Raw genomic sequence first — 22094 nt, 5'->3', positions numbered from 1 at the left:
ACATTTGCATACAAAAGTGTACCTAATTATGCAAATTGTACAGCTACAAAGATACAAAAAATTATATTAAATGAGCATTTCGCGTTTTATTTTTAAATCTGAGGATGATTTACAGCACTAGGACCGGCTATTGGCCGACCGCCACAATTTACTACAAGCTGTGCTGGCACAGTGAAATGTCTTTTTCGCGTTAGCCAGCACTTCTTTTGTGTCATCAACATCATTGCAATCGACCCACCGCCACAACCTATCTACCGAGCTAATGTTGTGAGAAGTGCTTGAAGACAGTTAAATTTTGTTTAAGTAGTTACAATTTTTCATAAAAACGGCATCAAATTGACGAACCGAAATGGCAACTCGCGGCGGTCCAATGGTCGCGGGCACCGATGGCAACGACTTCGAGTTTAGGCAGAAAGTGGCCAACACATATCAAATTAGGTTAATAACACTTTCTAAAATCTTGGCAAAATTATCTAATTACTTGCAAGTAGCTAAGCGGCTGCATTGCCAAAACACAAAAGGTCATGACACCGCAATTGACAGCAATCACCTTGCAACTCCTGCTGCAGACGGGCTACACCAACCAGACAAACAGTCAGCCAGCCAGGCAGCACCCGCAGAGTGGGTGGGCAAAGTGCCAGCGAGACAGTCAGCATGTGTGCCTGTTTACAACAGCAACAACAACATTGTTTGTGTACACATTTTGGATAGCCAAAGGCTGCAGCCTACCAAACAATCGAAGAATCCAACAAACGAGACAAATACATATAGAAATTAAACATTTTTTTCTCTATTTGCAGCTTGTTGAACAAATCGCGCCTAAAGTACTGCATTTTCTTTCATGCCCTGCTATTCTTTGTCATGCTGGCCAAGTTGACGTCGGATATATTGGATCGTTTGGACATATTTGTGCTAGAAATTGAAGAGCTGGAGGTGCCGCCGCCGCTATGGTGGGAGTACGTTTGGGCTGCCTCGCTGCTCACCTCATTTCTTGGTCTCTCAGCGTCCCGCGGCAACAAGGTGCGCGACATGCAAAAGTATATGATTGCAATTTTCGTAATGGCTGTGCTGCCGCTGTTATATTGTTTCGCCTATTACTCGAGTGACGTGTGGGAGTTTTTGACCATGGACAAGTCTGTGGAGCTCGATGAGACAGACATTTTTCTATGGCGCGTAAGTGAACTCTCTTTGCAAAAAAAAAAAAAAAAACGTACCATAAACGAATAATACATTATCTTCTCTTTTAGGGCTTTCCGTATGGAGTGTTCTGGTATGGCTTTTGTTTTGTAGGCTTTCAGATACACGGATTCACATTGTACTTCGCGTACAATCTAGTCAAGGCCTGGAAGGCACGCACAGCCACACGTAAATTTCAGTAAATCACTTGGGTCATGGAAAGATTTAAACTATATACTCGCCAAATTAGTAAAACGACAAAGCAAGAAGCTGTAGTGCTAGTTGTAAATAATTTGAAACAAAAGGAATAAAAACTATCTCTCTAGTGCACAAAAGCAAAACATAAATAATATTAAAGCAGCTGTTAGATTAACGCACGTTTTTAGTACAGTCAAGACATAATAGTTTCTGCAACAAAAAAAAAATATATATACAAATAATTACCAACGTTAAAGTTATTGTTAAAGTTAAAACGTTCAAGCGTTACATACATTACAAATGATAAATCTATGAAGAATTACCTATATATACATACAATACACATGCAACCTTATAAAGTCGAGTCGACAACAATGCAACTGAAGCCACCAAATTTCCCAATGCAAAAAGGAAACAAAACAACAACAAGATATAAACTTAATATTCTTTTTTGTGGTCTACTTACATTTCGACGTGCCTCGTGTTTGTTAGAAACGGTTAATATATAATTATTAAGTACTTACGTTTATATTGCTATATATACGATAAAGGAGTACATTTGAAACTATTAGGTTTTAAACAAAACTATCGAAATGTTTTTATTGCGTTTATGTTTTTAATTACTTTAAAATGCACATGCGTTAAATTCATTTGTCGTTTAATGTATGTGTGTCAATTGTTTTTGTAAACTGCCCAAAAATATATATATTTTTATTGTACGAATTAACGATTTACGATTATTTAATTGCGAGTTGACTGTTTAAATATAGTCAATGTTCTCAACAACAAAAATAACAAATTTGTAAAAGAAATAATGTGAAATGTATTGAAAAAATTTCACGAATTTAAAAACGGTTTTTTCGAATGGTCATTTACTGTCAGAATTTATAAGTAGTTTTTAAAAATCAATCAATAAAGATGCATATATATTTGTTCTTCTGAGTGGGTTAAACCATAAATGTGTATTTATTAAATGGAGGCAGTACATCAAATTAGGTATACAGATCTGTAGCAATAATTTCAAATAGATAAGAATAATTTATATTCTATATAAATTGGATACATATACATATGTACTTATGTATGTATTGGTCACTCAAAGTATGCAACAGAAATTTTACATTTAAAGCTGCGGCTGTTGCACCAACAGAGGCCATGTTGCTACATGTGAAATTCAATGGTGTTGTAGATGCATAACAGCAGCAGGCAAACATGCAAACCTCCCCAATATGTTCACCATTTTCACCAGCTGAGTTTGGCCCAAACATGCAGTGCTGCTGACCAGCCAACATTGTGTCCAGTCAGTGGCCGTTTGTGCAGCGCGTCGTGACGTCGCGTCGCTTTGCTGCAATTGCCAAGTTGCGCAACTCGCACAGCTGAGAGAAGAGAGAAAGCCAAATAAAGGAGAGGGAAAAAGATAGAGACCGCCGCAACAAATGAGAGCAATGGCTGCTGGCGCACAGCTTCCGCAGCATCAAGCATTTCCGTTCGCTCTCAGCACATTTCGACATCGCCTGTAGGAACACAACAGACGCCAACATTTTTCAACAGTTTTTGGCCAAAAGTAAACAAGTGAAATTTAAAAAAAAAAAAAGAAAAATTCCAATAAATAAAAATATCGAAAATTGAAGTATTCATTTCTGGTAATACGTGAAATTCAAGTTCAAAGATGCGCGGCGAGGAGACCTACAGACGCACCACACGCGAAAAGATTGTTCTGCGTGGCAATACCACCATACGCACCGTGGACTCCACTTCCACATATTTGCCTATGATGGGTGCAGGGTGAGTAAGCAGACCACAAATTTTCCCCCATCCGCCTGCCAGAGGCGTGCCGGGCCACTTTAACGTGCCTTGACTGCACTTTTTCCTCTCACTGCGTATTGATTTTTATCTCTGGCAGCTGATTTGTCTATAAGTAGATATGTGTACTATGTAAAGGCGACCTTCGTTTGCCTGATCTGCTGCTGAGCTTGAGTTAAATTGTTGACAAGACACTCCAAGCAAATGGGCCATATATACATTTTATATATGTATGTACATAACGACTTGATATTGTATGATATGTTGGCATCGGGACTGGCTACTAAGCCTGCATGCAAGCGCGCAATTAATGCCGGCATAAACAAACGACTAATTATTATAAAAATTATTGTAATACATTCTAATCCCTTTGAATATGTATGTGTGTAAGCGTGTGTGTGTATGATTGAGCTGGTCGCAGAAATCGATGGTTTCTTTTCGCTGAGTTTGAGTTCACTTGGGCTAGCGTGCGTTGACCATTGGACGCTCAGGTGGAGGCAATAACTGAGGCAACAAAAACTCTAAGCAATACTTCCTTTAACCTCATTTCATACTCACACACACACATGCACCGGTAACCAGAAACTACCCGCCAAACAAATACTGAGCTTGCTTCTTTTGTTGTGGACGAAAGCGTCGTCCGTTGTCCAGTTTTGTGGTCAGTTGGGCTACAACCCTTGGGGCCGACACACGTCGAGCGTCGCATTATTTTCGAGTTTTCCGTCAGACTTGAGCATAATTCGAAAATTCATAGTCAATCTTCTAAATTGCTAGTGTTCTTGATAAAGAAGCAATTGCTGTTGCTGACAACCGACAGCCATGTTCAATACGAATGCGCAAAATTGGTTTGGCATGGGCCAATCGGTTGCTGAACCTCCAACAACTGGCGGCCACATGAATCAATCGCTCAACAACAACAATAATAGCAACAACAACAACAACAACAATAACAATCAAATTAACAATGGACTACAGTCACAACCTTTTATGCGTCAGCGTACACTGGCCAGCTCCAATCCTGCATTGGAGCGCACTGCGCTCGTAGTCCGCCCACAATCTCCGCCCAACGTTCAAGTGGAGTATGAAGTGGCCATGCCCTTTATGTCTGGCTACCGGCACACACCATATCATTCGCTCTGGGATCTGCATCAGTGGTAAATATATACATACATATATAGTGCGTACTCCATAGTCCGATCTTGAGACTCGTTTGGTTTTCCTCGAATACATTCTTTAGGCATGACTTTGTTGAGTGGCTCTGCCATTTACGTCTGATTGTCGTTTTTTTCTTTCTTTTCTTTTCATTATTGTGAAAGCTTAGAAATTTGTTAACATTTCAGGCCCCAACTTCAAAATTAAATGGATATTTAGCAACAGTTCTGTCCATTTGCCGGTGTTTCAAACTCTTTTTTCCAACGATTTTCATGTCTTTTCCACGACTGTAATAGGAAAAAAAAAATGTTCAGCTTGCGGTTATAGTCTGAACACTTCTTGAACAGAACTCCAACCAATTTTCTACAGAAACGTTTGTGTCACTTCACTATAATAAATTGATTCGCACAAAGACGTAAGTTTCCCAGTCCTTCACCTACTGTCAGACGCCTCGCTGACCCGACTTGACGTTTCTACCAGTCATAATTGCCATTGGTGGTTATTTGCATAAATTGACGGTTCCTTGGGTTGCCTTTTTGTGGAACTGAAATTAACATAAACACCTTTTGCAGTGCCATGCATGAGCCGTAACTGGCTCATAAAAACAATGAAGGCGACTCGACTAGAGAGGATGAGAACTGAGCTGAGCTGTCAAATAATCTAGATTACAGTTTTTGTCAATTATTTCTAGCCTTGGGCCACTTCAGCCATCAATCAAGCGTGATATTTATATAGCTGAGTACTGAGTATCGAAGCTCTATTGATATATACATATACATACATATAGAAATAGGTCAAATATGCGGATCATCCGCTATAATGACTCTACAAGCGCAAAAGTTGCCCCAGTTAGGCAGCTAATCACATACAAATCTCTGGCTCTGGAACGTGGGTGCCTGTTGGCCGCCGTATCAGAAACATTAACCCAATTGTTTATGGGCGCGCAATAAGAACACATCCGGTTCAGAGAAAAATGGCCGACTGCAGCCAACTTAATTAGTCTGGCAGAACGATGTAGAAAATATGTAGCATACTTTTCAGCGTGCGAGAATTTTCGTTGATAAAGGCTGCAACAAAAACGAAATGTGGCAACATGTACTCGGTAAATAAGTTGTTAAATTGGAGTTAAGAACGATGACGCATGCGAATGTCAACAATAACAATTGAAGCCGGCACGTCAATAACCTGGGTGGCATTCCATCGCCCAGGTTTAATGAACTCTCGTACTGTTTTGCATATGTATATATGTCTGTGTGTATATGTGTATGACAGGCGCAGTTTTTAGCCACACGAACTAGACTTCCTAGAAATAACTCATGTGCACGTGTGTGTGTGTGTGTGTGTTTGTGTTTGTGAGTGTGGGGTGGTTAAAGCAAACGACTCTAAATGTTGCTAGACTAGACTAGACTAGACAAAGTTTGACTGGACTTGAAGCGGCGCACGCAAAGGGACTTGGATGTCGCCAGCTGATAAGCCAAACAAATGACCTTAGCCAAGTTGAATGTGCAGGGCCAATGGCGTGCTGCAGCGTTTATCATGCATGCTGATATTATTTAACCCTTCTCCTACTTCACAGCTCAGCCACGCCACCAGCAAGCTTATCCCATATGGCGCGTATGATGGACTCCTTGATCCTGGACTCGCTGTCACCGTACGCCTTCACCAAAATCACCACCACAAGCCGACCCCCACGCACTAGCAATTGTAGCAGCAGCTTGAAGAAGCCCGCGGCGGAGAATGTGCAGCATACGCAGCACATCAGCGTCAATCCTCATCGACCCATTAACAATCTGGGCGCCAATGCACCCAATGGCCTGGGCATCGGAGGTGCGATGCCGACGCGCGGCAAGCAACAGCGTTTGCCCACACAAGGTTTGTGCCAGAAGTGTTCCTTTGTCTGCTCACCCAACAATTAAACACAGTCTATGATGCAGAGGTTGCCCCGCAGCCGCGTCCCAGCCACACAGCAATGCCGTTTCCCTCGCAACAGCAGCAGGACACGCGCTGGGTATCCTCATTGCGGCGCCGCGATCCGGAGCTGCAGCCAACGCTGCCCTCGATCAACAGCAATCTGAACAGCAACAGCCTGAGCCAGAGTCATCATGGCAGCGCTGGCAATGTGGGCCTCGGGGCAAACAACTCGGGCAGCACCACGGGCATTGGTCTACGGCTGAGTCGGCCCGGCAGGGCCTCCGCTCTTACAGCAGCCGTGCGCAAGAGTCGATCCGTGGAGCGATTGCGCGCCCGCAAGCTGAGCACCAACACGCAGATGACACTGAAGCAACGGCCGGTTAAGAAGAACTCGTTGGACGACAACTCCAATTCAGATGATCAGGATGCAACCACATCGATAGAGGACAATTCGCATGTCCAATCGACCACACACAATACACCCAGATGCTCACCAAAGATCAAGATCAAGCACTTCTCGCCGCTGGGCTACGAGGGCCACCTGGTCGATACGCTCGAGAAGGACATACTGCAGCGACATCCGTGCATCAAATGGACTGAAGTGGCGGGTCTCAACGAGGCCAAGACTATATTGCAGGTGAAATTGATTGAGTATATTCGATTTTCGTATCCAACCAGAATCCAATTTCTTCCGAATGTTATTTTACCCAGAAGAATTTTCTGATTGCAGGAAGCCGTGGTGCTGCCCATTATAATGCCAGAGTTCTTTAAGGGAATACGCCGACCATGGCGCGGCGTGCTAATGGTCGGTCCGCCAGGCACGGGCAAAACGATGCTGGCCAAAGCCGTGGCCACCGAGTGCGGCACAACCTTCTTCAATGTGTCCTCCTCCACACTAACATCCAAGTACCGGGGCGAGAGCGAGAAGCTGGTGCGTCTGCTCTTCGAGATGGCCCGTTTCTATGCGCCGAGCACCATTTTCATTGATGAGATCGATGCCCTCTGCGCATCGCGCGGCAGCGACTCGGAGCACGAGGCTAGCCGACGCTTTAAAGCAGAGCTGCTCATCCAAATGGATGGCCTGAATGCTGGCCTACAGGATGATAAGATCATCATGGTGCTGGCGGCGACAAATCATCCCTGGGACATTGACGAGGCCTTTCGCCGACGTTTCGAGAAACGCATCTACATACCGCTGCCGAATGGTGAGAGCTCTCTAGCAGGGGCATTCACACCTAAACTGACCATTTTGTTACCTTTGTTTCGCAGAGGAAACACGCGCGGCGCTGCTGAAGCTCTACCTTAAGGATGTATCGCTCTCATCAGATATCAATACGACAGTGATTGGCGACGAACTACAGGGTTATTCCGGCTCCGATATTAGTAATGTGTGTCGCGATGCCTCCATGATGGCGATGCGTCGTCTCATCTCTGGCCGCACGCCGCAGCAGATCAAGCAAATACGCCGCGAGGACGTGGATCAGCCGATCACACTCAAAGACTTTCAGGATGCACAGCAGCGCACCAAGAAAACTGTTTCGGCTGACGATGTGGCACGTTTCGAGAAGTGGATGGAGGAGTATGGCTCCTGCTAGTTGTACGATCTTTGTGCTGTCGCAGCACCAAATTTATAAAGTCCCCCTCTCCGCACACCCATACGTATGTACTTCCAATACGCAATATTTTATTTATTGTAAAAACTATATGTACCGCTGATATATAACCATATACAGAAAAAAAAATGTGTTTTCTATATAGTTAATTGCTCAAGAGCCCACACTCCCCAAATTATGCTCTTCATGGACGCACATACACATAAACATAGAAACGTGTGTACTTTTTTTAATACATATTTATTCGACAGAATCCTACTGTAAGCTTATAGCAACAAATTGTATTTTGTAATCAACATATTTAGAACGGAAAAACGTAATAAATTAATCAAACACCCAACGGCATTATATTTATTTATGTAGATCTAGGCCCGTAGCTTATCAATTGTATTCTTGTAATCCTGCTCGATGAGCGCATACTCCTCCTGCAGCTGTTCCATGCGCTGTTTAACGTTGGGCAAACGTGCCCGCAACATCTCCGTATCCATTTTATAGCGTTCCATCTTTTGAAGATCCTTCAGCTGTTTGTAGTAAACGGCATTTAGACGTTTCTTAACTTCCAGACGATAGGCTTTATATTCCTTTTCATCATGCACGTTGGTGTAGTATAGGCGCAACAATTCATATACCTTGCGCACCTGGCGTGGATTCAGTTTTAAGGTCTCGCGTGCCTCTCGCACCATTTCCTTGGTGAAACCCTTCTTGATTATATCACGGGAAAAACATTTCAGCTCCAGACACAGGCGTGCGTCCACAAAGTTACGCAATCTTTGGAAGTCCTCGGATGGATCCTCAACGGTTATGTCCACCACATTCTTCTGGCTCTGATAGAACTTGTATATTGTTTCTACTAGCTGTGTGGCCAGACCCAATTTCTGGAATGGCGGCAAAATTAGCATTTGGCTAATCCGCGGACGCTTATTCTGCGGATATGCATAGTACTCATAGACAGTGGTGTAGCCAGCAGTTGCATACTGGTATTCGCCATCCTTATTCTTATATTTTTCATAGCTAAAACAAATTAATTGGACTTGAAAAGAAATCGCATATCGTATACGAAATTTAAATTACCAGATAAAGTAACACCACTGGGCATCATCGGTGTCGATATAGGATGCAGCGTCAACAAACCATAGTATAAACGTTTGCAGACGCGTGAAGAACTTTATAAACGACGATGATTTGTAGTCACATTGATAGATTTCGAAGAGTCGTTCGCTGCCATCGTCGGCGCGCCGAGTGTATTCGCTGAGCTTCTCGCCAAATGGCTGAAACTTGTCGGCCTTGTCAAGCGTCTTGAGAAACTCATCCAGATTAATGAAATAACAACCGTCTGGGAGACTTTGGGCAATTGTGGCGACCACATCGTCAGCTTTGATTTCTCCGCCAGATATTTCATTGACTCGTTTCTCGTACTCAACGCCCAGATAGATATGCAACGGACCAGCCGTATACAGAACTCGCACGTGCAGTCCCTGATAGCCAAATATGGTCTCCGACTCACCGAAAATCTGATGGGCCATGGCGGGGTGAAATATCAAGGCATCGTTGTTAATGTCCGTCTTGTCACGTACTGCAGGCGGGTAATTGAAAACTTGAGTGCGACACGATTAAATAATACAATCCTCGACTTACTCAGCTTGAACTCCACCGCCTCAAGGGCATCGAGCACCAGATCCTGATATTCCTGAATTTGTGCCATTTTGTTGATTATCTTTCGCCTGATCCGCAAATTGGCGCGCAAAATGTGATTGTAATTGTAGCGTCGAAATAGCAAACGCTTGCGACACTGTGCAAGGAGTTAGTTTTCGAATAGCGTAACGTAGTTTCTTGACAAAAATAAGAATTTGTATGCACTTTTCATAAAACAATTGATAAATTTACTTATTTAGCGAATTTCTTTCGCGGCTTAACAAAGGCTGAATTACAAGTGTTGTGCAGTGTAGCTAAAATGCAGCATCAGGGATGCACAACTTACCGTACGTTTGCGCGCTTTAGGTTTTTTAGTACATTTGCTATTTCTTGTTGATACCCATCTTCTTTTATGACTTGGCATTTTGTATCCTAAAATTTTAAATTTTCTGTTATTTATTTTCAAATTTTTCTATCAGTCTAGTTATGAAATTTGCTTCAATTTGAAAATGCATTGTTTGTTAGACACTGCTCAACACTGATATTACGCGCAGCCAACTTAACATCATTTGTAAGCAAATTTCTGCAGAGTCTTGATCGAAATTCACCGCATTTATTTGCTTCTGCCCCAGAAAAAAGTTTTCGAATAACAGCAACCGCAAATAGGGCGGCAAATAGTTAAGTTTATTCCGTTAAACAACCATAAATACGCCTTGCTTTAGTACTACGTAACAAAATGTAAGTATCGGCACAAAAAAAAATTGCCTTGTCATACCTGCGATTTACAACAACAACTTCAACAATAATTTGAACTATTGAAATTTTTATTTGAAGTTCATTATGGATACCTATTTGTTTGATGGCGGTCGCATTACCAAAATGGAGGTGGACTATGAACCTGCTTGCAATGAGAAAATCCCCATGGCCATGGAGCTGGCCAAAAAGAATCCCGACGCCTTTCATGAAGCAATCGAAATGATGCTCCAGCTGGAAAAACAAACACGTCTGGGTGCTGACATGGTATCCTGCTCGCGTGTATTGGTGGCCATCTGCCAGATATGCCTTCAGGCAGGCAACTGGAATGCATTAAACGAGTACGTCTCGTTGCTCGTGCGTCGCCGTTCGCAACTGAAACAGGCGGTGGTCAAGATGATCCAGGAATGCTGCACATATGTGGACAAGACGCCCGACAAGGAGACCAAGCTGAAGCTGATCGATACATTGCGTTCTGTAACGGAAGGCAAAATCTATGTAGAAATTGAACGTGCACGTTTAACTAAAACTTTAGCGGACATTAAAGAAGCTGACGGAGATGTGGCAGGTGCAGCTGCAGTCATGGAAGAGCTACAAGTAGAAACATATGGCTCGATGGACAAGCGTGAGAAAGTCGAACTCATATTGGAGCAAATGCGTCTGTGTCTGCTAAAAGAGGACTATGTGTCCACCCAGATCATCGCAAAAAAAATCAGTATCAAATTTTTTGATGATCCGGCACAACATGATCTTAAGCTTAAATTCTATAATCTGATGATACAACTGAATCGCGATACATCATTTCTGAATACCTCGCGTCACTATCAAGCCATTGCGGAGCCACCACGTAAAAAGAAGCCAGCAGCCGTAGAGTCCTCCACGAGTGATGAGAAGAAAAAGGGTGACGATAAAAAGACAAAGGAGGAGGACGATAAGAAATCAGAGGCCGATGTGGCTGTAGAACCAGAAATAGAACTCACAGATGCACAGAAAAAGGAGCTCACAGACAAGCTGGTCTGCGCTGTGATCTATTGCGTGCTGGCTCCCTTTGATAATGAGCAGAGCGATATGATGGCGCACTTATCAAAGAACAAGAAATTGGAGGACGTCCCGGCATATAAGTAAGAGTGCCTACCAAAATTAATTAAAAAATACAATACTAACTTATGTTCTTATCTTAAAGAGAAATACTGCGTCTGTTCATGTCGAAGGAGCTTATAAACTTCGATACATTTAATGCAGACTTTGGCATGATTTTGGCTGAGAACGAAATGTTCAAGGATAACAGCAAGCATGGCAAGAAATGCATCACTGAGCTAAAAGATCGATTGATAGAACACGTACGTTTTTTTCACAATGTCTTAAATGCAGCTTTCTAACTATTCCTGTCTTTTAGAATATACGTATCATAGCGATGTATTACTCACGATTGCACTTGACGCGAATGAGTGAGCTGCTGAATTTACCCACTAATCGCTGTGAGGAATATCTTTCAAAATTGGCGAACAGTGACACAATTCGCGTGAAGATTGATAGACCGGCTGGCATTATCTATTTCACCACAAAGAAGAGTGCTTCGGATATATTAAACAATTGGGCAACCGATGTGAATCAGCTGATGTCCTTGGTCAACAAAACATGCCATTTGATCAACAAGGAGGAGTGCGTCTACTCAGTCATGTGTGCTGTCGAAGATTAGAAGCATTTTAGGTTTATTCTGTTCTTACAACATCAACCCACATACAAACATTTATTGTAATACTAACTAACCAACTTCAAATTCAATATTTTGCAAACATTTGTATTCATTGAATGAACTACAATAATTAAAACCAAACTCACCATTTAAATACCTGTTCTATCAATATTTACTATCGCTTTGCCGCCATAGCAACGATTAAACTAATTTACCGATTCTATCGACTTATCGATCAATCCCCAAGCAACTGCTACAGCCCTGTTTATGTTCTCGGTGGTTAGAAGATAAGAAGAAGAATAAGCTTTGGGCAGTGTTTTTTTTTTATCACTGCATTCGCCTAATAAATAAATCAATCTATTTCAACAACGTACGAAATGCCAAAGGAAAATTGTAAATACTGGGACAAATGCTATCAGCGAAATGAGGCACATCTAGAAAAATACAATCACCCTCCCAAGCAAACAGAATCGGAAAAATTGGCGCCAAAACGCAGAGCAACCACTGAGGAGGACGATAAAAGTAGCCCAAATACAAGCAGCAAAATGGAGACATCAGATGTGGAAAAAAATGTGGGTAAATATGAGTCGGAGACGGCGGAATTGCACAAGGAGGCAATGAATAATATTGCTGGCAAAAATTATATGGAAACATTAGAAAAACGCATACGTTTGTCGGTGCAACATGAGTACGATAATCTATGTGAGAGCAATGAGTTTATTAGGCACAAATTTCTGGTGGAGATGCCCGAAGATTTCTATGAATTCTGGAAATTCATTAACACTCTAAAAAAGAATACCACTAAAGACGCAGCTCTTCAACATATTGAAACGGTATTCCATCTGCAGCTGGTTGGTCCCTTCGAGTTTTTGGCTGGTAAATTTCACAATGCCAAAATGGGTGAGCCTGGCGATTATTTGCGACATTGGCGTTTCTATTATGATCCGCCCGAGTTCCAAACCGTGTTTGTGCGTCAGGGCACAGGCATACACTACGGCTACTGGCGCGATATACCGCAGGACAAAGAGCGACTGATGCTGGCCCGCAACGATGCGACACGCAGCTGTGAGTTCGAGTTCGTGGCTGGCAACATATTTGATGCGTTCCTCCACTATCTGCAGCACGACTATGTAGCCACACCATTCACCACAGGCCAAGTAGCAGCCACCAAGAAAGCTGTGAAGCAGTATATAAGCGATAACTCGCTGGAATTGTCGCAGCTCGAAAGTTTGAAGACTGAACGGGATAAGCACGTTGTAACCAAAACATTGCATCGGGCTGGCATTGTGGTACCCTACGAGCGCAAGACACAGCAGGGCTATCGCCCTCTATTGGTCAGCGATGCAGATCTAAAGAAAATTTTTGCTTTGCTCGAACCCAATGATCTCAACGACAGAGACAATGCCAAACAGGAGGTGCTTGAGAAATTGCAACCATTGGCTAATGCGGCTAACATTGCGATGGATGAATGTGATTTTGGCACTGCGTTGGAGCTGGGTCTCGACCTGTTTTGTAGTGGACACAAGGAGCTGCATATGCTGGCCTCCTCGCTACTGATGCCTGCTTATTCTCTGCTCTCACGGCCACAGTTCATTGCCATTTCGAAGGCGCATATGGAGCGGCGCAGTAAAGATCTTAATTTAAGCATGTTTGAAGTATTAAAATAATATACTCTTTTACACTACCGTTAGCAGATTAATTGAGTGATGGTTGTATTTTATTTGCAACCGCAACCGTTTATTTGAATAAAAACAACCATCCAAAACTTATGTGCACTTCCTTTACATGTACAAGTAGGAGCTATCCTTGGCTGGCGGCAAATACCGTTGAATGCACGGTACGCCCATCTTCTTCAGCAGCTGCAGGACTGGCTGAGCAGCAATTACATCCAGGGGCAGTTTGTCTGTGTAGATGACATAAGAGCTGACAGGTAACTCCATCTGAGTACGCCAGCTAGCAACTGCAAATGGAACCAATTTAAATGCATTACTCAACTTATACAAAATTAAATTAACACTTACTGCCTGCTGCCACGCCAGCTATAAAGTTGGGTGCTTCCAGCTCGGTTATTGTTTTGTCATATCCCTTGCCACCCACACTGTGAACAATGGCCACGTACTCGCTGTATCTGTCGATCTCCTCACTCTTGTAATCCACCTTCGGTTTTATGGTGATGGTGAGCACTTGTTTTGCCAGCTCTGCATAGGGTATGAGCAACTCTGTAATTTCGCCACTGCTGGTCAGATCTTCTTCTAGAGTAGCAATCAGATGTCCCTTTGAGGCATTCCAATGCAAAGTGGAAGTTTTTGCTGGTATCTCGCAAACGAGCTTGGCATCTTCGAGTAACGCGCCACGGCAAAACTCTGTTATGAATGGACCTTCGATAAGCACGAACAGTTCACTGGCAAATGGAGCTTCATCCGAACCATCCATAAATTTAAGCTGCGCTCTGTTGAAGGCGCATATTAAATTAGTGAGAGTATGCTATAAACAAACCAAAACTGCAAACTCACTTTGTGGCCGGCTCAATGCTTTCGAATTCGTCTTCCTCGCAATCATCCCAAAACGCACGGGAAGAGGGTATTCTTACTTCGCCAAAGCCTGGACAACTCATTGTATTCTTAATAAATTCAAAATTGGGTTTCTACAGAAAAATAATTAAATGTTGACTATTTTATTCAAGTCATTTTCAAAAGTATCGTATGAGCTTACTTCGTTGGCGTTAATTCTCTACAAGTATTTTTAAGTAGCAGTTGCTCTTGCTATTTAATATTTCTCGGTAACAGGGACCATGAGTTCAGAAAGTATTTATCTTAGAGCACGACTTTTATTAGCTAATTGCGCCTATTTTCTAACACATTTTTATAGCTTTAACAACACACTTGTAAAATAAAGTAGTGATTCAATTTGTCGCACGTATATCGATATAGTGTACTGGCATACCTGTCTGTTAAAAACGATAAGTTTCGTTAGCAAACATCGTTATCGATGCTTTTTACATCCTTACTGGGAAGCTTGCACAAACAAATTGATTTTTCTCCCAAACTAACTGTAGCTCCACTCTAACGAATAAATAAATATATAACAAAACTAAGGCGTGTAAGCATTTTATCAAACACGACAAACAAAGATGACAACATCGCAAGTTGACCAGGTGAGCAAGGATCCGTTATTTCAACTGTGACTCCTTTGCACTTTTGTAATACATACAAGCACAAAAAAAAATTGCCGCCATCATGAAAAGCAAAATTTTGCATTATTTTACAGAAACGTGCCCTAATCAAGTTAAAGCATGACTTGGAACCTTTTCGCAACGCCATTGTAAGTGGATATGGTGTTCTTACCTGGGAAAAGCAATACTATGCCGGCGTCGTCTTTGGCGCCATCAGCATAATGTATTTGTTGCTATGGTACATGGATTTGTCCTTCATAACTCTATTCTCATTGCTGGCCTTATTGGCATTCTTCATGGACTTTGTCATTCCGATGCTGTCGCGGTTGGTCTCCAATGGTGGGAATTGGGATGGTGAACAAGAGGCTAAATTTGAGGAAGTGTGCGGACAGATATATAACATTAAATCAAGTATCATTGATTGGTATGATTATCTGTTCAAGGAGCGCAAGCCAACAATGGTAAGCACTTTGCGCATATAGTTGACAATAAATGTAATTGTAATTCTATCACACAGGTTGTGATCATTATAAGTTTTGGCCTACTGGCTCTAGCTTGGATCGGTGCCATTATAAACAATCTTTTGCTAATGTATTGTGCTACTGTTCTGGTAGCCATGTGGCCGGGGTTGAATGAGAAAGATGTGTTCAAGTCCCTTACCCAGAAGGCTTCTAAGATAATCAATGATAAAATTCAATATGGCAAAAAGAAGTTGCAGTAAATCGCTACTTATGTTTATTAAATTATTACATGGACTATTAAATAAATCTCATCAATACACAATCACTCACGTGCATACACACAAACACAAAATCCAGCGTATTCGACGGAAACAAAAAACAAAAAATAAGAAAACACATTCGAATATATAACACTAAGTCATTTACTTGCCATCTCATTCATACATCCTAATCAATAAATATAGTATATCGTAAAATATAAGTATGCTGTGGGCATATTAAAAGTATTATCATTCACATAACTAGCGAAAATCATAAACTTAAGGCATTTTGAAAACCTATAGATCACGACATTTCTAATTCTAAGTTTGTATGGGCCCCAAAGATTCTCAAAGAAAGACATATTTGTGATTTTGAGTTAATTGAAATTTAATGATAATCGTGCATATATATGAAAACTATGCGTCTTCTGATGATACATGTTTAAATAAAATAAAGTTTTCAAATGAATCAACAATTGAGTAATTTGATTTTCTGTCTTTGTACTACTTGGCACGCCCATTACGAGAACGGGACCGAGAACGCGTGCGGGAACGATCTTGTTTACTTTTCTTTGTTTTCTTTTTTTGATGACGTCGGCGTGCTCTGTCGTCCGCGCTACTATTGAAATCCTCACTTGTGGTTGAAGAACGCCGATGTCGGTGTGATTTACTTTTTGATTTCTTTGACTTTCTTTTCTTGGATTTACTGCTGCTGCTTCCAGTTTTTGACTTCTTTTTGGACTTTCGCTCGTAGGCGGAATCACAATCGCTTTCTGTTGATTCGTCCGTATCGTCGGCTTCATCCGAACTGCTTTGCTGTCGCCTACGACTGCTTGATTTAGATGTGCTACTACTCTTCAGAGCATCCTGATCACGTTCATGGTAACGACTACTTCTGCTGCTCTCATCTTTTCCTCGGTCTTCTGCTTTATAAGGTTTTCGTTCCTCTCTTTTATGGGATGTACTTTGTTCGTCCTTGTAGCCTCTGCTCTCAATTCGACGCTCATCATGGTTGACACTGCGATGCTCTGTTTTATGAGGCTTCCTCTCTTCGTCTTTTGTTCTATACGATTTACGCTCATCCTCACGCAATCTATCTCGACTCTCTGTCTTTATATTGGTTCTCTCAGTTGACTTTTCCTGCTTGATAATAATTTGGCCGTGCTCGTTTTCCTGCTTCTTAAACTCCTCGTATTTCGCTGTATCTGTAAGCGATGGGAGCTATTAATAAATTTGATCAAACTTAATTTGTGCTTAATAACTATGTATGTGATTGCCACTTACTTATGCACTTTCCGTACTGCGAGTATTCCTTGCGAGAGACGGGCTGGCATAGAAACTCATTAAATGCCTCCTTGTTACCTCCTATCGCCATTTTAACAATCACACGACCTGCATGATCGTCAAAGCCCTCAATCTGTCCATACTGATCTTTTTGCTTGCCACCCAAGATGCGCACGTAGGCTTGCTTTTTAATTTCCAATATTTCGTTTTTCTCGGGCTGCACCAGCAATGCCTTCGGTTTCAAAGCTTTGTCCGCGCCCAGTCCCATTCCTTTGGGCCTCAAAAAAGGCGCCTCATCCACTGGAGCTGCGCCTTTTTTCTTGGGGGGCGGATCCACCCAGCCCATGCCGCGCAGCATCGCCAAACCAAACTGTTGTATTGGTATTGAGTCATAGTCGTCCAAGGTTGCTTCTTTGGCGCCATCCAGTGGCAGCTCATCAGCTTTCAGCGCCGGTAAAACAAGCTTTTCATTGTCTATGATATCGTTGCCGTTGGCGTTCGCGGCTGCAAGTAGCTCGCGTGCGGCGCGTTGCTCCAAGCTGGCACCCTCGCTATTAGCAGTTACTTCAGCGATAGATTGCGGCTCGGCAGTGGACTCTTCGGGGTCGGCGTCTTCTTCGCCCAACAAAACAGCTCGTCGTTTCATTAGACTTGCCAGCGCTGTGGATGTTTTCTGAATAGTAGGCATTTGTATAACAAGAGGTGCAACTTCTTGTTTTTCTCTATAAACAGAATATAAAACTAGATTTATATTGCTTAAATAATTTTTATTAAAATAATTAACTAACGTGACCAGTTTGATTTCCTTCCCTTCGAGACATTTGATAAGCTCTACTTTGTTTTCTTCTTTTGTAACTTTGCTGGGCAAGATGTTTGGCTTTTTCGACACCTTGGTGAAGCCAAAAGATATCTTTTTAGTATCCATGGCGTACCTTTTACATACGTTTATAAACAAAAATTAAACAGCTGTGATAACTCTATGGCCAATGATTGAAATTATATCGATAAGCTATCGATATATCGAGTCTCTTTATTGGCGCTGCGAAATTAAATTATTTTCATCTTGCAGAATTTTGATTTTAAGTAATACAAGTTTTGTGTAGATGTGCGCTGAACAATAATATTTACTTGTAGCACGAAATAATTATTTAACAGCCACTAAAACATATGTTATCGAATCTTCTGGAACCGTGTGCCAGCATTTCTAACCTCAAAAACAAACGTCATTCTCTTTCGAACAGCGGCAACAGCGAATCGCGAGGCACGAGTTCTATTATTTTCACATAGAAATTGATAAAAAATAACAAGAAACATGTTTGGTGGACAGCAACCAATACTCGTGTTGAGTAAGTTATAAAATTTCATTGAATTCTGACAATTTACTATCTTAATATTGTCGTCTAGGTCAAAACACAAAAAGAGAATCGGGCCGCAAAGTGCAGTTGGAGAATATTCAAGCCGGAAAGGTATGTGTGTGAGTGTGTGTGCTAGTATGTGTGTAATGCTTGTGACTCACATGTCTCTTTGCGTCTATCGAGCAAATTTGGCCATCTGTTTACAAGATTGTAAAATTACGGATAATTTCAGGCTATTGCCGATGTGATACGCACCTGCTTGGGCCCCCAGGCCATGCTGAAAATGTTGATGGATCCCATGGGCGGCATTGTGATGACCAACGATGGCAATGCAATATTGCGTGAGATAACTGTGCAGCATCCAGCAGCAAAGAGCATGATTGAAATTGCACGTACGCAGGATGAGGAGGTTGGTGATGGTACCACCTCTGTGATTGTCCTGGCTGGTGAAATGCTAGCCGCCGCCGAACCATTCCTGCAGCAGCAAATCCACCCAACAGTGATCATTCGAGCCTATCGTGAAGCCCTCGAAGACATTGTCAATCATTTGCAGACCGATTTGAGTGTCCAGTTGGATGTCAAGGATAAAGCCAAAATGGCTGATGTGGTCAAGGCCTGCGTTGGTACCAAATTTATTGGCAAGTGGTCTGACATGGCTGTGAAGATTGCTTTAGATGCTGTTGAGACTGTGACGCTGAATGAAAACGGTCGATTGGAGGTGGACATTAAGCGGTAGGTAGTTTAAATATCTGATCTGAAAATTAACTTAATTTTATAATGTACAAAGCTATGCAAAAGTGGAGAAGATTCCCGGTGGCGCTATTGAAGAATCCTGTGTGCTGAAAGGTGTTATGCTCAACAAGGACGTAACACACCCTAAAATGCGTCGGTACATTGAGAATCCACGCATTGTACTGCTGGATTGCTCACTTGAATACAAAAAGGGCGAAAGCCAAACCAATGTTGAAATCATTGGCGAGCAGGACTTTACGCGCATGCTGCAAATTGAAGAAGAGTTTGTGCAGCGCGTCTGTGCTGATATTATTGCAGTAAAACCGGATCTGGTATTCACTGAAAAGGGTGTCTCTGATCTGGCACAGCATTATCTGCTTAAGGCGGGCATCACTGCCATTCGACGTCTACGCAAGACGGACAATTTGCGCATTGCTCGCGCCTGCGGTGCTACCATTGTGAACCGTACTGAGGAGCTGACAGAGAAGGATGTTGGCACTGGTGCCGGACTATTCGAGATAAAGAAAATTGGTGACGAGTACTTCACATTTGTCACTCAGTGCAAGGATCCCAAGGCCTGCACTATACTGCTGCGTGGTGCCAGTAAGGACATTCTCAATGAAACGGAGCGTAATCTGCAGGATGCCCTTCATGTGGCACGCAATCTAGTGCTTGAACCACGTCTGGTGGCCGGTGGTGGTGCTGTTGAAATGGCAGCATCCCAGTTACTAACCCGCAAGCAGGTGAAAGGACCGTACACCGCCGTGGCGCGTGCCTTGGAGATTATACCGCGCACACTGGCCCAAAATTGCGGCGCCAATACCATTCGCGCCTTGACCGCTCTGCGTGCTAAGCACGCCTCTCACACCGGCGACGGAGTCTGTGCCTGGGGCATTGATGGCGAGTCCGGTGAGATTGTCGACATGAATGAGAAGAATATTTGGGAGCCACTTGCCGTCAAACTGCAGACCTACAAGACTGCAGTGGAGACTGCTATTCTGCTGCTGCGCATCGATGACATTGTGTCGGGATCGAAGAAGCGTGGCGGCAACGAACCGACCAATCCAGCAGCCATGGCTCAGGGTCAGGAGTAGGCTGAGAACAACAAATACATTTGTATTAATAATTCTTAATATTTTAATACTTAATTTAAAACACAAACACAACAAAGCGTGTGCACACACATAAACACACACAAATGTCTAACATTTCGCCAGTTCCCTCATATGAAAAAATTCTTGTTGCATTTGCTCTCATTAACAGCACACAAATAAAACGATAATAAACCAAAACTAACTGGAATATCTTGCTTGCTTAACTGTCTATTAGAGCGTCGGCTATTAAGTGATGTAGAAACACAAAATCGAAATTATTGAATTATTAGCTTCTTTTTATTACTTGGTCGTACAAACGCTCATCCATTAGCTTCAATACTTCGATGCCAATCGACGTAAATTGCGGTTGCAAATAGCGGGCGAACAGCTCTAAGCAATTGGGCTCAGCTTGATCCTGCTCAAGCTGCAAATGTGGACGTAACCAGTCAAGGAGCGGTGGCTTGTGCGAGTGCACAATGCTGGGCACGCTAAGCAGGAATTCGGTTTGCTGCAAGTCTGCGGCATATGCCCCATCGCTCTGTGCGTGGCAGGCCAAATAGAGCTGCTCGTAGGGCTGTTTTTGTGTGGAATCCGTTTGGTTTACGTTGCAAATGAGTCGATGTGCCGTATTAAGCTTGTACCAGCGCAGTTTGTGCAGTAAACGTAGATGCCAACGTGGCAGTAGCTCTGTTTCCAGCATCGTCTGGTGTAAGTTGGAGTTCGTGCACCAAATGGCCACAATGCTGCGCTCATGTGTGAGTTGATTCAATGGCAGCAGTGCCAATTGCTCATTGTCCATCATGGCATATCCTAACTCGTGCTTGGCGCGCTTTACACGGCGTATGTATTTGTTGCGCCAGGGAGGGTCAATCACAATTATATCATAACTGGGCAACAGCTGTGGCAATAATGTGGTTAGTTGATCCACGTTATGGTTGTAAAAGCGGGTTGCATGTGGTATTATGAAAGTCTTTTCCTGTGTTTTATACTTTTGAAATTTACCGCTCATATTGCTGCCATGCATTTGCGGCAGACCATACTTTTCTTCCCAGTAGCGGGGCAGTGGTGGCAAATCGTCCACTTTGGCATCGGGCAGCAGTTCCAGGTAGCCCAGAATATTATTCTCACATGCATTGTTTTCGACTTCGTTCGGTTTGCGTTTGCGCTTCCTTAGATCTTGCTGTGACTGTTGAGTTATTTTTGGCTGAAAGTGAAACAACTGCGATTTTAATTCATATACTTCATAGTGAGGTACTCCAGCTGCGTATGCTTCATTTATTAATTGCCGGTGATTTAGTAAAATCGTGTGTTTATTGTCAATTTGATTTGATTGCAATTTTTGCATGTTTATCTGTTATATTTGACAAAGTATCGATATTTTATTATCGATTGCCATTGCCGTTACAGCAGAGAAACTCTGCTTGCGCTTACGCCGACCATCTCAATAATACAAATAAAATTCCTCATATAGGATTATTTCGATGAGCTCGGGGCAGATCAAACATCGTAGGTAGTTTCTCTTGACTTAGTCAGCAGCAAGTCCTTGTAAATCTTCCATAAATATGTTGCTCTCACTCGTTCCACCTTGTAATGCAGTATATATCCGCCTCATATTCATCATAAATCAATTTGTTAAAGCTGCTCAGGTCCACTTTAGGCACTGGGTACTTCTGTTCCATCTTCAAATGTTGCTTTGGCGACAATCAACTGTTATAATTTGGCGGATAAGGTCTGTAGCCACAAATGAATTTCATTTTATTCAGGATCTCTTTTCATATCAGGTATGTTTTTAAATTGATTTT

The 22094-nt window shown here is 42.5% G+C and overlaps 10 protein-coding genes across 15 annotated transcripts; 6 read left to right on the top strand and 4 right to left on the bottom strand.

The window, feature by feature from the left end:
* The first annotated feature begins 207 nt into the window (after window positions 1-207).
* On the top strand, window positions 208-1959 carry jagn (jagunal). The gene is made up of 3 exons (XM_018112976.3): window positions 208-438; window positions 801-1173; window positions 1248-1959. Exons 1-3 carry the CDS (start codon window positions 350-352, stop codon window positions 1377-1379), a joined length of 594 nt encoding a protein of 197 aa, XP_017968465.1. The 5' UTR covers window positions 208-349; the 3' UTR covers window positions 1380-1959.
* A 705-nt stretch (window positions 1960-2664) lies between these two features.
* On the top strand, window positions 2665-9357 carry kat-60L1 (katanin p60 ATPase-containing subunit A-like 1). 5 transcript variants are annotated; one of them, XM_030390927.2, is made up of 6 exons: window positions 2665-2938; window positions 3037-3159; window positions 5906-6201; window positions 6252-6877; window positions 6971-7445; window positions 7510-9357. In XM_030390927.2, the coding sequence occupies exons 2-6, from the start codon at window positions 3044-3046 to the stop codon at window positions 7833-7835; spliced, it is 1839 nt and encodes a 612-aa protein (XP_030246787.1). In that variant the 5' UTR covers window positions 2665-2938; window positions 3037-3043; the 3' UTR covers window positions 7836-9357. The 5 variants fall into 5 exon arrangements, with proteins under 5 accessions (XP_030246787.1, XP_017968452.1, XP_017968449.1 ...); XM_018112963.3 differs by having other exon boundaries at window positions 2666-3159; window positions 6264-6877; XM_018112960.3 differs by lacking the exons at window positions 2665-2938; window positions 3037-3159 and adding an exon at window positions 3769-4331.
* On the bottom strand, window positions 8174-9802 carry Hat1 (histone acetyltransferase 1). The gene is made up of 3 exons (XM_018098001.3): window positions 9489-9802; window positions 8925-9426; window positions 8174-8864 (listed from the first exon to the last, which is right to left on the bottom strand). Exons 1-3 carry the CDS (start codon window positions 9553-9555, stop codon window positions 8219-8221), a joined length of 1215 nt encoding a protein of 404 aa, XP_017953490.1. The 5' UTR covers window positions 9556-9802; the 3' UTR covers window positions 8174-8218.
* Window positions 9803-10130: 328 nt separating this feature from the next.
* PSMG1 (Proteasome assembly chaperone 1) lies at window positions 10131-14849 on the bottom strand. 2 transcript variants are annotated; one of them, XM_089256655.1, is made up of 4 exons: window positions 14725-14849; window positions 14448-14578; window positions 13956-14383; window positions 10131-13894 (listed from the first exon to the last, which is right to left on the bottom strand). In XM_089256655.1, the coding sequence occupies exons 1-4, from the start codon at window positions 14725-14727 to the stop codon at window positions 13716-13718; spliced, it is 741 nt and encodes a 246-aa protein (XP_089112781.1). In that variant the 5' UTR covers window positions 14728-14849; the 3' UTR covers window positions 10131-13715. The 2 variants fall into 2 exon arrangements, with proteins under 2 accessions (XP_089112781.1, XP_017967791.1); XM_018112302.3 differs by lacking the exon at window positions 14725-14849 and having other exon boundaries at window positions 14448-14572.
* Window positions 10326-12088, top strand: Rpn5 (regulatory particle non-ATPase 5). Its single transcript, XM_018112296.3, has 3 exons — window positions 10326-11359; window positions 11422-11578; window positions 11635-12088. Exons 1-3 carry the CDS (start codon window positions 10326-10328, stop codon window positions 11935-11937), a joined length of 1494 nt encoding a protein of 497 aa, XP_017967785.1. The 3' UTR covers window positions 11938-12088.
* On the top strand, window positions 12312-14575 carry Hpf1 (Histone PARylation factor 1). The gene has a single exon (XM_018112300.3). The coding sequence runs from the start codon at window positions 12312-12314 to the stop codon at window positions 13599-13601; it is 1290 nt and encodes a 429-aa protein (XP_017967789.1). The 3' UTR covers window positions 13602-14575.
* A 72-nt stretch (window positions 14850-14921) lies between the features above and the next one.
* On the top strand, window positions 14922-16303 carry Arl6IP1 (ADP-ribosylation factor-like 6 interacting protein 1). Its single transcript, XM_018112305.3, has 3 exons — window positions 14922-15088; window positions 15202-15567; window positions 15624-16303. Exons 1-3 carry the CDS (start codon window positions 15065-15067, stop codon window positions 15825-15827), a joined length of 594 nt encoding a protein of 197 aa, XP_017967794.1. The 5' UTR covers window positions 14922-15064; the 3' UTR covers window positions 15828-16303.
* Window positions 14981-18137, bottom strand: LOC108659400 (uncharacterized). Its single transcript, XM_018112293.3, has 3 exons — window positions 17900-18137; window positions 17112-17833; window positions 14981-17032 (listed from the first exon to the last, which is right to left on the bottom strand). The coding sequence occupies exons 1-3, from the start codon at window positions 18034-18036 to the stop codon at window positions 16332-16334; spliced, it is 1560 nt and encodes a 519-aa protein (XP_017967782.1). The 5' UTR covers window positions 18037-18137; the 3' UTR covers window positions 14981-16331.
* A 72-nt stretch (window positions 18138-18209) lies between these two features.
* CCT3 (chaperonin containing TCP1 subunit 3) lies at window positions 18210-20496 on the top strand. The gene is made up of 4 exons (XM_018112292.3): window positions 18210-18457; window positions 18516-18577; window positions 18699-19198; window positions 19254-20496. Exons 1-4 carry the CDS (start codon window positions 18424-18426, stop codon window positions 20290-20292), a joined length of 1635 nt encoding a protein of 544 aa, XP_017967781.1. The 5' UTR covers window positions 18210-18423; the 3' UTR covers window positions 20293-20496.
* Window positions 20497-20567: 71 nt separating this feature from the next.
* Mettl4 (Methyltransferase like 4) lies at window positions 20568-21695 on the bottom strand. Its single transcript, XM_018113036.3, has one exon. It carries the CDS (start codon window positions 21635-21637, stop codon window positions 20579-20581), a length of 1059 nt encoding a protein of 352 aa, XP_017968525.1. The 5' UTR covers window positions 21638-21695; the 3' UTR covers window positions 20568-20578.
* Between the last annotated feature and the right edge of the window lie 399 nt (window positions 21696-22094).

This window comes from Drosophila navojoa, chromosome 2 (assembly GCF_054131105.1).
Source record: "Drosophila navojoa isolate 15081-1374.11 chromosome 2, UAZ_NAV_1.0, whole genome shotgun sequence".
Classification (NCBI taxonomy): Eukaryota; Metazoa; Arthropoda; class Insecta; order Diptera; family Drosophilidae; genus Drosophila; species Drosophila navojoa.
Note: the sequence above shows the minus strand (reverse complement) of the source record. Positions and strands in the feature narration are given on the sequence as shown.